The 17,658-nt window shown below is 41.7% G+C and overlaps 1 protein-coding gene across 1 annotated transcript; it reads right to left on the bottom strand.

Moving 5' to 3' along the window:
- Positions 1-411: 411 nt before the first annotated feature.
- Positions 412-11,499, bottom strand: LOC139371118 (NBL1, DAN family BMP antagonist). Its single transcript, XM_071111196.1, has 4 exons — positions 10,874-11,499; positions 8,837-9,017; positions 2,111-2,222; positions 412-1,230 (listed from the first exon to the last, which is right to left on the bottom strand). Exons 2-4 carry the CDS (start codon positions 9,007-9,009, stop codon positions 985-987), a joined length of 531 nt encoding a protein of 176 aa, XP_070967297.1. The 5' UTR covers positions 9,010-9,017; positions 10,874-11,499; the 3' UTR covers positions 412-984.
- Positions 11,500-17,658: the final 6,159 nt, after the last annotated feature.

Below are 17,658 nucleotides of genomic sequence, written 5' to 3'. Positions count from 1 at the left end.
TACTGATAACAAGTTCAAACAGGTGCCATTAATACAGGTAACGAGTGGAGGACAGAGGAGCCTCTTAAAGAAGAAGTTACAGGTCTGCGAGAGCCAGAAATCTTGCTTGTTTGTAGGTGACCAAGTACTTATTTTCCACCATAATTTGCAAATAAAATCATAAAAAATCCTACAATGTGATTTTCTGGATTTTTTTTATATCATTTTGTCTGTCATAGTTAAAGTGTACCTATGATAAAAATGACAGGCCTCTCTCATCTTTTTAAGTGGGAGAACTTGCACAATTGGTGGCTGACTAAATACTTTTTTGCCCCACTGTAGCTGACTAGTCCAAGATCACATTCCCACCACATTATGACAATAATAGACAAAAAGGCATTAAGTAAATCATAACAGATAGAACTGCATTGATAAGATTGAACAAAAATAGCTTTATTCTCATAGGAAAAGCAATCATTGGAACATATAGCATTAGGTCAGATACTAATGCAAATTGGTGATAAACAGAAATTAAGGCAAGAAACTTTGTAGCTCTATGCTTTTTTTAATACATTTTTTCAAGACAGATTTACAGATATAAGACTACAGCATCAAAAGTCTAGTGTCAGAGTGCATGCCTGGGTGCATATGTGCGTGTGTGTAGGATTGTTATATTTGTTGTCCTCCTAAGTGAGAAGTCAGATGACAAAAACAGTTTAGATAAGCTCGTGTCTTTGTATGTGTTCACTTATACTGTGGTTGTCTTGTGAAGAGTACAGCATGAGGGAGCTTGGTTGCATGTGCTTTTATAAGCAGTTATCATGTGAAGTGAAGTTTTACTTTCAAAGTGCTTTTAAGCTGTTGAATGTAGAAACAGAGGTTGGATGGAAGAGAAGGGAAATGCATCAAGTGCTGTAACTGTGTGTAGAAGAAACAACTTGTGGAGAGGTTTGGGAGAAGAATCAGGAATGGAGAGAGAGGAAGTGTCAGTGGTGATCGAGCGACCTACCCTCCATCAGATGTGTGTGTGTGTGGCTCTGTGTGTGTGTGAGCGTGCTGAGAGTGTGTGCCACTGTGGTGGCTCTCTGGTAGGATAGGGGGGTCTTGGGCACTCTCTGATGGGTATAGCTGCATCAGTGCCCCCTCCTGGGCTCCCTCCTTACTGCATGACTGGCAGCTGCAGTGGAGGATCCTCTCCACCAGCTTATCCACACGAGGAGCATCATCACTGCCCAGGCAGTCCAAAGTCACCTATTCACACAACGCACAATGCATTACACACATGCCACATGCACCCCTCGCCCCGCCCCCTCAGCACAAACACACGCACACATGCATACACACACACAAAGACAAAGCACTGCCAGAACTTTCTCCTAGAGTCTTCCACACATGTCAGTCTCTGGCAGAGAGATTTAAGACAAAGCCTCTGCATCCATCTTCAAACAATGTAGCCCGCTCTGAGTAATGTTGTGATTTCAGTAAATCAGTCAAGCTTGACACAGCTGCTAGACCAACAATAGGAGGCTGGATCTGAAATAATTTGACAATGCACCATCATGGTTGGAAACGGCAGAATATTCAATCTTGAGAAAACAATTAGCACACTTTTATGCTCAGAGAACTGTTTTTAGTCAAGCTATAAAAATCCACAAAAATGTTATCCAGCATCAAAGGCATGCCTTTGTGGATCCAAAATAGTCATAATCATAGTCATAAATAACTTATCAACAGCTGGACTGATAAGGCACACTTCCTTTTTCAATATTGTATACAGTACATCAATCAAGTTTTTTCTCGAGGCATGAAGTCACCTCACCTGTGTGGTCCCAGGCCCACTCCTATCCTACCTGTCTGGCTGCTCTTTAAACTACATACACCTCAACACAGGGCCTTTGTTGTTCCAGGACCTTGGAATCCCTGGCTACTAAACAGGCAGGCCCATTAAAGGACAAGAAAAACCTTGAATGAATTAAATGCAGGACCAATAGTTGTGGTCGTGTGTTTCTGTAGGCTACTGGGGTTGTGTGGTTAGGTGTACTAGGGGTTTGTGGAAGTGTCTATATTCAAAGAGTAGTGGTGTGTGTGTGTGTGTGTGCGCGTGCATGTATGTGTTTGCGTGTGTACTTACCACCTCCCACTGAGTCTGTGCAGGCATGCAGGAGTCACAGTGCACCAGGGACTCAGTGGACTGGGGGAAGGTGTTGGGGACGCTGTAGCTGAAGCACTGCCCCAGACATGCCCTGGAATGATAGGGGAGAAGAGGGAGGAAAGAGAAAGAGGGAAGATGTCACCATTCAGCTTTGATATCTGTATATTTTATGGCTGATTTTATTCTGGAGGTGACCATTACACACAGGGCCAGATTAACGCAGGGGCTTGGGCCCAGGACCGTGGGGGGCCCAAGAGGCAGCAAAAAAAATAACATTATGTAAAAATTATAAAATAAAGGAAATATATACAGTATATATTATACAAGTCATCTCTCTATATATATTTTTTTACTGCAACCGCCAACCACAGGAGGATTCAGGAGCCCGCTTTCAATGAGTGTAGACAGCCTGCTGCTGCTCTGCTAATCATTAGATTGGGGATAAGAGGGGTTAGGAGGCACACATGGGTAACTGGGGGGCTCTGCCTTAATTGGGTAACTGCATAGTAAATAAATGTGACTGGTCAATTGTGAGTCAGTGGCTTACACATAATTGTTTTTATAATATTTGCTTTATCCAACCACAGGAGCCCGCTATGAATGTTCAAGAGAGAGCTTAACTGTGATTAACATTTTATCATAAGCGCATACAGGTAACTGCCAAAATAAAGGAAACACCAACACAACGGTGTTTGGCCACTACGAGTTGCCAGAACAGCTTCAATGCGCCTTGGCATATATTCTACAAGTGGACCTAAACCATGCCAGGAAAATGCACCCCACACCATGACCATATTATTTGTATCCCCCATTTACTCAAGTGTTTCCTTTATTTTGGCAGTTACCAGTTGACTACAGTCAGGAAGGCCACAATTTGGCCACCAAATATGCAACTTGTTGCATTGTGGCCATAGACATATAATCCATAGAAGGGTTTTGGAACCTCTTACCCTTGCAATTTGACTATTAAACTTGTGTGTACACAGGCAATGGCAGCCAGTACTGACTTGAATGGGAAATGCCATCTATGGATTATATTTCTATGGTTGGTTGCCTATTGTACATTTCTAAATACAATCACGTAAAAAAACATAAAGTTTGGAAAGCAAAGGCCGACTGCTGAAAAATTTCTGTAGAATCAATATAATATTTTTTTTCTCAACAACTCCCAATTTTTAGGGAACAGCAGTAGGTCTACTGTTTTTCAAAGTAGCTCATCTTGAGATAGGCTATTGCCAAGATGAGCGTATCGGCCATCACCGTGAGTAGTAGTGTCACGTTCGTTATAATGAGTGGACCAAAGCGCAGCGTGCGTAGAGTTCCACATATTTATTGAGGTGAAACTTCAAACAACAAATAAATAAATGAACGTGCAGTTCGTAGCGCACATAGCACTAAACACAAACAATATCCCACCACACAGGTGGGAAAAGGACCACACTAAGTATGATCCCCAATTAGAGGCAACGATCATCAGCTGTCTCCAATTGGGAACCATACTCACACCAACATAGAAATTAAAGACTAGAACAGCCCCTAGTCACGCCCTGACCTAAAACACCATAGAGAACCCCGAGGGCTCTCTATGGTCAGGGCGTGACAAGTAGCCTATGGCTTTATCTTCATCATTAGTGAGTCCGTGTGCCACATGGGAATTTTATTTAGTAGCCTATAGCCTGTGATAAATATATATATATATACAGTACCAGTCAAAAGTTACTCACTCAAGGGTTTGTCTTTCTTTGTAGTATTTTCTACATTGTAGAATAATAGTGAAGACATCAAAACTATGAAATAACACGTGGAATCATGTAGTAATCAAAAAAGTGTTAAACAAATCAAAAATATATTCTTCAAATTAACCACCCTTTGCCTTGATGACAGCTTTGCACACACTTGGCATTCTCTCAACCAGCTTCACCTGGAATGTTTTTCCAACAGTCTTGAAGGAGTTCCAACATATGCTGAGCACTTTTTGGCTGCTTTTCCTTCACTATGCGGTCCAACTCATCCCAAACCATCTCAATTGGGTTGAGGTCGTGTGGTTGTGGAGACCAGGTCATCTGATGCTGCACTCCATCACTCTCCTTCTTGGTCAAATAGCCCTTACACAGCCTGGAGGTGTGTTGGGTCATTGTCCTGTTGAAAAACAAATGATAGTGGTAGCCATGCTGGTTAAGTGTGCCTTGAATTCTAAATAAATCACTGACAGTGTCACCAGCAAAACACCCCCACAACATCACACCTCCTACTCCATGCTTCATGGTGGGAACCATTCACCTACTCTACGGTGGGAAACGTTCACCTACTCTACATCTCACAAAAATATGGCGGTTAGAACCAAAAATCTCCAATTTGGACTCATCATTGCTCATGTTTCTTGGCCCAAGCAAGTCTCTTCTTATTATTGATGTCCTTTAGTAGTGGTTTCTTTGCAGCAATTCAACCATGAAGGCCTGATTCACGCATTCTCCTCTGAACAGTTGATGTTGAAATGTGTCTGTTACTTGAACTTTGTAAAGCATTTATTTGGGCTGCAATCTGAGGTGTAGTTAATTGCCAATTTCTGACTATGGTAACTCTCGTGATCTTATCCTCTGCACCACTGGTAACTCTGTGCCTTCCTTTCCTGTGGCGGTCCTCATGAGAGACAGTTTCATCATAGCACTTGATGTTTTTTGCGATTGCACTTTAAGAAACTTTCAAAGTTCTTGAAATGTTCCGTATTGACTGATCTTCATCTTTTAAAGTAATAATGGACTGTGGTTTCTCTTTGCTTATTTGTGCTGTTCTTACCATAATATGGACTTGGTCTTTTACCAAATAGGGCTGTCTTCTGTGTACTACCCCTACATAGTCACAACACAACTGATTGGCTCAAGCACATTAAGAAGGAAAGAAATTCCACAAATGTACTTTTAACAAGGCACACCTGTTAACTGAAATGCATTCCAGGTGACTACCTCATGAAGCTGATTGAGAGAATGCCAAGAGTGTGCAAGATGATGTGCTGTCATCAAGGCAAAGGGTGGCTAATTTGAAGAATCTCAAATATAAAATATATTTTGATTTGTTTAACACTTCAAGACTGTTGGAAAAGCATTCCAGGGTAAGCTGGTTGAGAGAATGCCATGAGTGTGCAAAGCTGTCATCAAGGCAAAGGGTGGCTACTTTGAAGAATCTCAAATATAAAATATATTTTGATTTGTTTAATACTTTTTTGGTTACTACATGATTCTATATGTGTTTTGATGTCTTCACTATTATTATACAATGTAGAAAATACTAAAAATAAAGAAAAACCCTGGAATGAGTAGGTGTATCCAAATGTTGAACTGGTACTGTATATACAAAAGTATATGGATGCCCCTTCAAACTAGTGGATTCGGCTATTTTAGCCACTCCTGTTGCTGACAGGTGTATAAAATCGAGCACACAGTCATGCAATCTCCACAGACAAACATTGGCAGTAGAATGGCCTTACTGAAGAGCTCAGTGACTTTCAATGTGGTACCGTCATAGGATGCCAGCTTTCCAACAAGTCAGTTCGTCCAATTTCTGCCCTGCTAGAGCTGCTCCGGGCAACGTTAAAGGCTGTATTGTGACGTGGAAATGTCTAAGAGCAACAGCGGCTCAGCCACGAAGTGTTTGGCCACACAAGCTCACAGAATGGGACCGCCGAGTGTTGAAGCGCTTACGCATCGTTTGTCCTTTGTTGCAACACGCACTACATCAGCACAATAACTGTTCGTCAGGAGCTTCATGAAATGGGTTTCCATGGCCAAGCAGCCGCACCCAAGCATAAGATCACCATGCACAATGCCAAGCATCAGCCGGAGTGGACTCTGGAGCAGTGAAAATTGATTCTCTGGAGTGATGAATCACGCTTCACCATCTGGCAGTTCAATGGTAGAATCTGGGTTCGGCAGCTGCTACAGCATTCCAACTTTAGTGGCAACAGTTTGGGGAAGACCCTTTGCTGTTTCAGTATGACAATGCCCCGATGCACAAAGCAAGGTCTATACAGAAATTATTTGTCGAGATTGATGTGGAAGAACTTGACTGGTCTGCACAGGGCCCTGACCTCAACCACATCGAACACCTTTGGGATAAATTGGAACACCGACTAAGAGCCAGGCCTAATCGGCCAACACCAGCGCCTGACCTTACTAATGCCCTTGTGGCTGAATGAAAGCAAGTCCCCACAGCAATGTTATAACATCTAGAGGAAAGCCTTCCCAAAAGAGCGGATGCTGTTATAGCAGAAAAGTGTGGCGACCAACTCCATATTAATGCCCATGATTTTGGAATGAGATGTTCAACAAGCAGGTGTCCACATACTTTTGGTCACTGTAGTACAGTGCATTCAGAAAGTATTCAGACCCCTGACATTTTCCACATTTTGTTACGTTACAGCCTTACTCTAAAATTGTTTTTTTTCATGTTTGCACATTTATTAAACATTTAAAACAGAAATACCTTATTTACATAAGTATTCAGACCCTTCACTATGAGACAAAAAATTGAGCTCAGGTGCATCCTGTTTCCATTGATCATTATTGAAATGTTTCTACAACTTAATTGGAGTCCACCTGTTGTAAATTCAATTGATTGGACATGATTTGGAAAGGCACACACCTGTCTATATGAGGTCCCGCAGTTGACAGTGCATGTCAGAGATAAAACCAAGCCATGAGGTCGAAGGAATTGTCCGTAGAGGTCCGAGACAGGATTGTGTCGAGGTACAGATCTGGGGAAGTACTAAAAACATTCTGCAGCATTGAAGGTCCCTAAGAACATAATGGCCTCCATCATTCTTAAATGGAAGAAGTTTGGAATCATCAAGACTCGTCCTAGAGCTGGCTGCCCGGCAAAACTGAGAATTCGGGGAGAAGGGCCTTGGTCAGGGAGGTGATCAAGAACCCGATGGTCACTCAGACAGAGCTCTAGAGTTCCTCTGTGGAAATGGGAGAACCTTCCAGAAGGACAATCATCTCTGCAGCAAAGGCATCTAAAGACTCTCAGACCATGAGAAACAAAATTCTCTGTTCTGTTGAAACCAAGATTGAACTCTTTGGCCTGAATGCCAAGAATCACATCTGGAGGAAACCTGGCACCATCCCTACGGTGAGCATGGTGGTGGCAACATCATGCTGTGGGGATGTTTTTCAGTGGCAGGGACTGGGAGACTAGTCAGGATCGAGGGAAAGATGAACGGAGTAAAGTATAGAGAGATCCCTGATAAAAACCTGCTCCAGAACGCTCAGGACCTCAGACTGGAGTGAAGGTTCACCTTCCAACAGGACAATGCCCCTCAGCACAGGAGTGGCTTCGGGACAAGTCTCTGAATGTCCTTGAGTGGCCCAGCCAGAGCCCAGACTTGAACCCGATCGACATCTCTGGAGAGTCCTGAATATATCTGTGCAGCAACACTACCCATCCAACCTGACAAAGCTTGAGAGATCTGCAGAAAATAATGGGAGAAACTCCCCAAATACAGGTGTGCCATGCTTGTAGCATCATACCCAAAAATACTCTAAGCTGTAATCGCTGCCAAAAGTACTGAGTAAAGGGTCTGAACACTTATGTAAATGTGATATTTCAGTTTATTTTTATTTTATAAATTAGTAAAAATGTCTAAAACCTGTTTTTGCTTTGTCATTATGGGGTATTGTGTGTAGATTGACGAGGAAAAGAAACAATGTAATCAATTTTAGAAGAAAGCTGTAACATAATAAAATGTGAAAATAGTAAAGGGGACTGAATACTTTCCAAAGGCACTGTATATATTGTAATGACCTGACTATATCATAAAGGAACAATTGTCCAGACAGAGGATTGAGTTTACGAATTGACGGTTTATTAACCCAACTTTACACAGGCTACTGTTTGGCCGTAGCCCACGCCAAATAAATTAAAGGTAACCCAAAAGCCAATCGTGACCTTCTCTTGTGAAGCCCAGACGTAAGAGAGAGAACAAAGGCTAAACCTGGTCTTAACTTCCAATGCTCCATCCCCCTGCCCAACCCCCCTCCACGCCACTCCGCCAACCACCAGGATGCCCGGCATCAGAACATTCCAGGCATTCCCGTGATTGGTAGATAGCAGGTTGATTGGCATGTTGGACCCCGCGAACACTGGGTACTGGTAAGTACAACACAACCACCTACTAGCCTAACACATAACATACAGCTAGCTGTCTGTGCGGGTCGCTACAATATCTTGCCTCCTCATACTGTACAATATGGTACGCTTCATTGGCCTGGGCTATTGTTTGCTGGAATTAAAGACCAGATTGATCTCAGTTTGTCCACTGATTTCGGTAATTTGTGTGGTATTACATGCCTTCTGTCATGTAAATTATGTAGAATAGCATGAAATAATTTTTTAAAAGGCCAAAAAAACGGGCCATGGTAACAAATGTTCCCCATGTGTGGAAATCCTAAAACAGTTATGATGCCCTGGGTGCACAGTCAAATTAGGTGATATTGGGGTAATTTGGCCATTCAAAGTCAAACTTCATTCCTGCTTTCAGTTATTAAAAGGAGTCATTCACCCTCTTGAAAACAAATGCCTGTGCATATGTGCTGTGTTGTATGGACTTGTGTGTGTGTGTGTGTGTGTGTGTGTGTGTGTGTGTGTGTGTGTGTGTGTGTGTGTGTGTGTGTGTGTGTGTGTGTGCGCGCGCGCGTGCGTCACACTGACCTGTTTTGGATAGAGCGAGGCTGGCAGCCGGTGTGCCCGACTATCTGTGTGATGTTCTTGGCCTCGCACCAAGCGCTCTTGTCAGGGAACAGCGCCAGACGGTTGATGTGAGCGGGCGGTGCTGCTGAACAGAGCGCAAGCAGCGCGCAGCAAATCACAATTCTTTTCCACATGACTGCACCTTAAGGAGGATTAAAACATATAAATATTTTTAAAAAAAATAATAATAATATGTATATATACATATATATATTGTTATAATAGGTCTAGCCTACTTTACCTGTTGTTAAGTATTTAATGTATATTGTTTTGCACAAGAAACCAAATTGTAAAATGTGTTCCATTATATGGTGGATTACATAGCTTTAATATAGCCAGTTGCTGGTTTGCAGCATTCTGGATCCTCTTCTTCAGTAATCCATTTAAACACGGTAATGACCTGCACTGAGCTGTGCTCACATGGCCGAATTGGCTCTGGCTTTGGCAAATGGAGAAAAACAATTTGCTTGGTTCAAAGTAGCCCAGCAGACAGAGAGGGAGAAAGGAAGAGACAAAGGGGGAGAGAGGGGAGATGCCTGCTTGATACACACTAAGAACATAGTTTCATTCCAGTTTTTCTAATTTGTTGTGTAATGCCATGACATGTTAAATATGACAATGGCCAGTGACAGTGCCTTGTGAAAGACTAACGTGTGGCCTTGTGTCAACTGTTGTCTAGCTCAGTGGTTCTCAAACCTCTCCTCAGGAACCCCCAGCCGTTCCAGAGCTAGCACACCTGATTCAACTTGACAATTAACACAATAAAGAAACCTATGCCATTTTGACCATATAACATGGCTAAATACGAAAAAAGACTCCTGTATTGTTCTTCAAAATGTTATATCTAGCACATTTTGAAATAGAGAAAGGTGGGTTCTATACAGCACCAAACGGGGATTTAACAAGGGTGTTAATGATAGTGAAACTTTTTTTGTGCTATATAGAACCTAAGGAACGGGTTCTTTAAAGCACAATAAATGTTCAATTTAGAACCATATGAGCATGGTTCTTTAAATAACCTCCAAAAAGGGTTCTAGTATAGCACCCAAAAGGGATCCGCTATCGTTACGAGTCAAATAACCCTTATTTGGCACTATATAGAACCATTTGTTTTTAGTGTGTACCACCTGACTCTAATAAACTATCAACCTCCACAAAATCTTTTCTCTGGTTTCTTTTAAAGCTGCGTAGGTCGGTTTCGTCATTTACAAACGTCTACAAAAAAAACTCTCTTGTTTCTTATAAAGTTAATAGGTCACGTAATTTCGGCTACAAACCTTTCCACAAATAGAGTTTTACTTCCATGGACTTTTTAGTATTGAAGACGCTTTGCTGTGCCTTCGGGCAAATAACATTCCTAAAGAATTCAATATCCCTGTGCAACGACCAACTGCCCTGCGGCTGTAAAATTGAGAGCGTGAGAGGCGATTGGTGAGGGAAGGCATTTACAAGAAGAAGCGCACAAGAAACTGTGGAAAATTAAAATACGTGCTAATTCTACAGATGGGCTGCTTCGTGCATTCTAGCGCTTTTTTTGCACTAACATAATTATACACATTTTGCCTTTATAGGTCTAATTACTTGAATGAGTAAACATTTTGACTCTATGGGCCTCGTTTATAATCAGGTCATAAGATATGTATAATGATGAACCACTATTCTAAGAACAAGGCTACAGTGTATAGCAAAATAACTGACAAACATGCGAATTAAATAGGGTAAAACTAAAATATTTAATGATCATGTAGGACTGACTATATGTTCAGCAAATAATCATCAGACAGCTCCACAGAATAGAACCGCAGGAAACAATTACGACGCGCTTCTCGAAAGGGAAAGGTCAGTTTTCCGGACAAATTACAGCTCTCAATAAACACTGTATCGAAGTTTGCAACGTGACATTTTGTGTTGTAACTCTTTGGCATCTCTCCGAGACAGAGAAAGGGATCCAAACTTTGCGTCTGGACAGGCTGTTAGTTTAAAAAAGCGTTCACTTACCGTTGGGAATCACCGAAATGCAGCAATATCCTGCTAAGACCCCTCACTAGATCTTCAACGCCCGTCTCTCCCAACCCTCCCTCGCCACCCGTCCCGCAGGAGACAGGAGAGATGCGTGGAGTCTATGCGCTGTAGTTGCTACTTGGAAATGGAAAATATAACTGCTTTCAGAAAGGCAAGGTTCATAGAAAACAATTACATCATCCGCCAGAGAGGGACGGTCATATGGAGAGGGATGAGGAGATAGTTTCTAATGCACACTATCTGTCTCCCAGTCCATCAGCGCACTGGGTCCCTCCCCTCCCGACCGTGCTCTATCCCTCCCGTCCGGAGTCCGTTTCCACCTCTTCTCCCCAAAAACGTTTCACCGGTAGGCTGTCATTTCGGTGAAGCTGTAAACTACTCCGTTCTCTCAAACTTTATCTCGCCTTTGCTTTGGTCGCTGGATTTGGGTATAGGCGCGGCTGCGCCTCCAGAAAGGAGTCCCGCTGTGTCTTTGGGCGAGCGGGAACGTGAGGGGGAAAATTAGTTTGGCAGGTCTGAATTTTAACCGTTTTACAGCGAAGGGAGCCACTCTCAATTTCAGGTCATAGGTCCTACAACACCGCATAGGCATCATGACCTGTTCTGTGCAAAACGTAGGGATTGTCCCAGTTCATTTTTCTCGTGCACCGTGTCAGCTCTCTTTGCTTTCACACAATAGGGTTTTTGGGAGCAAAATGTTTATAAGCTTATGTCATGTCATGTGTTGATTCATTTAGAAAATAATTGTGAAATATAGCTGCAAGCAGCAATGAACGGGGTTCACAGGATGACAGAAAGGACACAAGATCAGTTGGGTAACAAATCAAGCACTCTATCATGCAGGAACTATCTTCCTTTTCTGCAGTATGTTTACTTTAATATTTATATTTTTGACTACTTTTACTTCACTACATTCCTAAAGAAAATAATGTACTTTTTACTCCATACATTTTCATTGACACCCAAAAGTACTCATTACATTGTCAAATTCACACACTTATCAAGCGGACATCCCTGCTGCCTCTGATCTAGTAAACTCACTAAACACAAAGACTTCCTTTGTAGAGATGTCTGAGTGTTGGAGTGTGCCCCTGGCTAGCCGTAAATAAAAAAAAACAAGAAAATGGTGCTGTGTGGTTTGCTTGATATAAGGAATTTGAAATGATTTATACTTTAACTTTTGATACGTAAGTATATTTCAGCAATTACATTTACTTTTCATACTTAAGTATATTTAGAATCAATTACTTCTAGACTTTTACTCAAGTATTATTTTACTGGCTGACATTCACTTTTACGTTAGTAATTTTCTATTAAGGTATCTTTTATCACGTTTTAGGTATGACCCAGATGCAGACAGTGTTGAAGAAACAAAAGTTTATTTCTAAACAAGGGCAGGCAAACGACAGGTTAAAGGCAGGCAGGGGTCAATAATCCAGAGAGGGTGCAAAGGGTCCAGAATGGCAGGCAGTCTCAGCGTCAGGGCAAGCAGGGGTCAATAATACAGTTAGGTGGGGTAAGGTACAAAAACGACAGGCTCAGGGTCAGGGCAGGCAGAACAGTAAAACCGGGATGGACTAGCAAACAGGAGCAAGAAACAGGCAGGAGCCGGGGAACAAACACTGGTAGGTTCTATGAACAAATGAACTGGCAACAAACAAACAGAGAACACAGGTATAAATACACGGGGGATAATGGGGAAGATGGGCGACACCTGGAGGGGGTGGTGACAATCACAAAGACAGGTGTGACATCTTTACTTTTACTCAAGTATAACAATTGGTTACTTTTTCCACCACTGCACAATGACTACATCAAGGTTGTGACTACAAACTTGGTTGCATTTGCAGTTCGTTTTGATTGTGTTTCAGATAATTTTGTGCCCAATAGAAATTAATGGTAAATAGTGTAGTGCCATTTTGGAATCACTATTATAAATAATAATAGCATATTTTCTACATTAATGTGGATGCTACCATGATTATGGATAATCCTGAATTAATTGTGAATAAAGATGAGTGAGAAAGTTAGAGGGTCAGAGCTCAAACCCCCAAGACAAGCTAACCTTTCACCATTACCAATAACAAGGGAGGTTAGCATGCCTTGGTGGTATGATCTTTGACCCTTCTAACAGCTCCACCTACAGGCCAGTCGGTGCCATTTTCTTAACCAGGTTATTCATGGCCTCTTGTTTCTGTGCCAAATTTTTAAAAAGTAAACAATCTATGCTTGAGTTACTTGACGATGTCAAAGATTTTTTTAAATCTAAGAATAGCTTCGCTGTGAACCCCTATATATTGCAAATCGTGACAAATGCATCACTTGTGTCAGTTCACACTTCCTTTTGATTTATTGTATTGCCTATCTGATTTACCATCTATGAATGTGTCATTCAATGTGTTTCTATAGGCTAGTAGCAGTAAGGCCAAATTCAATGTTTCATCAAATATATATATATATATATATATATATATATATATATATATATATATACCTACAAGGGTCCTAAAATTATAAATCAAACAGCTAAATGATCCATGGTATGACCATCTTAAAAAAATATGACCATCTGTGTTAGCTTAGTAGACCCCCCTCTGGCTCAGAGTGGAAGTGTAGATACAGTAGGCAGGCCATGCATGCTGTCCTTGAGGGCCAGGCTGTTCAGGTTGGTTTTGTCCCAATCTTTGAATAAGCCACTGATTAATACCTTGACAACAATGAATGAACCTTCCAATAAATCTCTTGAGGAAGTAAGTGCCAGAGACAAATTAAAACCAACAGACGCTCCTTAGATCATGACTCATGAGCTGTGCACCACTCTAGTACAGCCAGTCACTGTCCCAGACTGCCAGTGGTTATTCCACATTAGGATTTGGCATAATGGAGGAATTTTGCCTCTCTATGAACAGAAATGTCTTCAACAGCCACTACAGGGATGGAACTCTATTTTCCTCAAATAAAATCTGTGCATGCTGCCCTGGCACTGCGCTCTGTCTCTCTCACTCCCTCATGTCAGTTCTGGCTGCAGAACAGACCACATCTGATAGAAAAATTGTTGTAATTATGATTCTGACATGTGTATGATATGCAGGTTAGCGTTTTTTTTGTTGTAAATCTTATTCTGGAGGAAGCTCTGCTGAGCAGTCACTATCTGGCACAGCCATAAAGTCATAAAATTAGATTTTAAACCTAAATCCTAACCTTAACCACAATGCTAAACCTAATCCCAACCTTAAATGAAGACCAAAGATATAATGTTTGTATTCATACATTTTTACAATATAGGTAATTTTGCCTTTGCAGCTGCCCTATCGAAGGGGAAATAGTTCAGTTCTGCCTCCAGGATAAGACTACTGATAATAAACGCCAACCTGCATATGATATCTGAACCAGCTCTGTGATTTCTGATTAGTGGCAAGGTTAATAGTGATTATGATTGTCGTTCTGGAGAATCTGTCAGACAGGCACAGACAGGTACACTCTTATGCCCCAGAAATCTATCTCCACTTCCCTCCCCCTCTGCAAGTGTGCAGCTTTGTATCCATAAGCCCCCATGCTCTCTTGCAGACAAATACTATATTAATAGATAGGGGAAGAGTGAAATAACAGAATCTGTTTTTGAGAGGATGCCAACATATACTCCTTACTTTGTGACTAATGCATTGCAGAATGTGTGCAGGAGTGTTTACATGTACTGTATGTGTGTGTAAGAGTGTGTCTCTCTCTGTCTATCTTTGCTTGTGTGAAAGAACATTTGTTTATATACTGAACAAAAATATAAATGCAACATGCAACAATTTCAAAGATTTTACTGAGTTACAGCTCATAGAAGTATATCAGTCATTTGAAATACATTTGTTAGGCCCAATCTATGGATTTCATGACTAGGAAGGAGTGCTGCCATGGCTGGGCAGGGGAGGGCATAGGCCCACCCACAGGGGAGACAGGCCCGGCCAATCAGAATGAGTTTTTCCCCACAAAGGGCCTTATTACACACGATAGAGAAATGAACATTGAATTCTCTGGCAACAGCTCTGGTGGACATTCCTGCAGTCAGCATGCCAATTACATGCTCCCTCAAAACTTGCGACATCTATGGCATTGTGTTGTGTGACTAAACAGCACATTTTAGAGTGGCCTTTTGTCTACAGCACAAGGTGCACCTGTGTAATGAGCATGCTGTTTAATCAGGTTCTTGATAGGTCACACCTATCAGGTAGATGGATTATCTTGGCAAAGGAGAAATCCTCCCTAACAGGGATGTAAACACATTTGAGAAATAAGCTTGTTGTGTATGGAACATTTCTGGGATCTTTTATTTCAGCTAGTAAAACATGAGACCAACACTTTACATGTTGCATTCATATTTTTGTTCAACATACATACATACATGCATGCATGCATGTACAGTGGGGAGAAAAGGTATTTGATACACTGCCGATTTTGCAGGTTTTCCTACTTACAAAGCATGTAGAGGTCTGTAATTTTTATCATAAAAAAAAAATTCCAGAAAATCACATTGTATGATTTTTAAGAAATTAATTAGCATTTTATTGCATGACATAAGTATTTGATACATCAGAAAAGCAGAACTTAATATTTGGTACAGAAACCTTTGTTTGCAATAACAGAGATCACACGTTTCCTGTAGTTCTTGACTAGGTTTGCACACACTGCAGCAGAGATTTTGGCCCACTCCTCCATACAGACCTTCTCCAGATCCTTCAGGTTTTGGGTCTGTCGCTGGGCAATACGGACTTTCAGCTCCCCCCAAAGATTTTCTATTGGGTTCAGGTCTGGAGACTGGCTAGGCCACTCCAGGACCTTGAGATGCTTCTTACGGAGCCACTCCTTAGTTGCCCTGGCTGTGTGTTTCGGGTCGTTGTCATGCTGGAAGACCCAGCCACCACCCATCTTCAATGCTCTTACTGAGGGAAGGAGGTTGTTGGAAAAGATCTCGCGATACATGGCCCCATCCATCCTCCCCTCAATATGGTGCAGTCGTCCTGTCCCCTTTGCAGAAAAGCATCCCCAAAGAATGATGTTTCCACCTCCATGCTTCACGGTTGGGATGGTGTTCTTGGGGTTGTACTCATCCTTCTTCCTCCAAACACAGCGAATGGAGTTTAGACCATGACCTTCTCCCATTCCTCCTCTGGATCATTCAGATGGTCATTGGCAAACTTTAGACGGGCCTGGACATGCGCTGGCTTGAGCAGGGGGATCTTGCGTGCGCTGCAGGATTTTAATCCATGACGGCGTAGTGTTTTACTAATGGTTTTCTTTGAGACTGTGGTCCCAGCTCTCTTCAGGTCATTGACCAGGTCCTGCCGTGTAGTTCTGGGCTGATCCCTCACCTTCCTCATGATCATTGATGCCCCACGAGGTGAGATCTTGCATGGAGCCCCAGACAGAGGGTGATTGACCGTCATCTGGAACTTCTTCCATTGTCTAATAATTGCGCCAACAGTTGCCTTCTCACCAAGCTGCTTGCCTTTTGTCCTGTAGCCCATCCCAGCCTTGTGCAGATCTACAATTTTATACCTGATGTCCTTAAACAGCTCTTTGGTCTTGGCCATTGTGGAGAGGTTGGAGTCTGTTTGATTGAGTGTGTGGACAGGTGTCTTTTATACAGGTAACGAGTTCAAACAGGTGCAGTTAATACAGGTAATGAGTGGAGAACAGGAGGGCTTCGTAAAGAAAAACTAAAAGGTCTGTGAAAGCCGGAATTCTTACTGGTTGGTAGGTGATCAAATACTTTTTCCATGCAATAAAATGCAAATGAATTACTTAAAAATCATTCAATGTGATTTTCTGGATTTTTGTTTTAGATTCTGTCTCTCACAGTTGAAGTGTACCTATGATAAAAAAATTACAGACCTCTACATGCTTTGTCAGTAGGAAAACCTGCAAAATCGGCAGTGTATCAAATACTTGTTTTCCCCACTGTCTGTTGAACAACAATATGAACCAAATGCCACCGGCCAAGTGCATGCGTGCGCATGCATGCGTACATGCATACGTACATGCATACATGTATACATGTACATAGTACCAGTCAAAAGTTTGGACACATCTACTCATTCAAGGGTTTTTCTTTATTTTTACTATCTTCTACATTGTATAATATTAGTGAAGACATCAAAACTATGAAATAACACATATGGAATTATGTAGTAACCAAAAAAAAGTGTTAAAATATATTTTGATTTGTTTATGTTAGATTCTTCAAAGTAGCCACCCCTTGCCTTGATGACAGCTTTCCACACTCTTGGCATTCTCTCAACCAGCTTCATGAGGTAGTCAGCTGGAAAGCATTTCAATTAACTGGTGTGCCTTGTTAATTTGTGGAATTTCTTTCCTTCTTAATACATTTGAGCCAATCAGTTGTTTTGTGACAAGGTAGGGGTGGTATATAGAAGATAACCCTATTTGGTAAAATACCAAGTCCATATTATGGCAAGAACAGCTCAAATAAGCAAGGAGAAATGACAGTCCATCATTACTTTAAGACATGGTCAGTCAATCCGGAAATGTCAAGAACTTTGAAAGTTTCAAAGTGCAGTCGCAAAAACCATCAAGCGCTATGAAGAAACTGGCTCTCATGAGGACCGCCACAGGAAAGGAAGTCCCAGAGTTACCTCTGCTGCAGAGGATAAGTTCATTAGAGTTACCAGGCTGAGAAATTGCAGCCCAAATAAATGCTTCACAGAGTTCAAGTAACAGACACATCTCAACATCAACTGTTCAGAGACTGTGTG

Source organism: Oncorhynchus clarkii, chromosome 17 (assembly GCF_045791955.1).
Source record: "Oncorhynchus clarkii lewisi isolate Uvic-CL-2024 chromosome 17, UVic_Ocla_1.0, whole genome shotgun sequence".
In the NCBI taxonomy this organism is placed as follows: Eukaryota; Metazoa; Chordata; class Actinopteri; order Salmoniformes; family Salmonidae; genus Oncorhynchus; species Oncorhynchus clarkii.
This window is presented reverse-complemented; position numbering and strand designations above follow the sequence as displayed.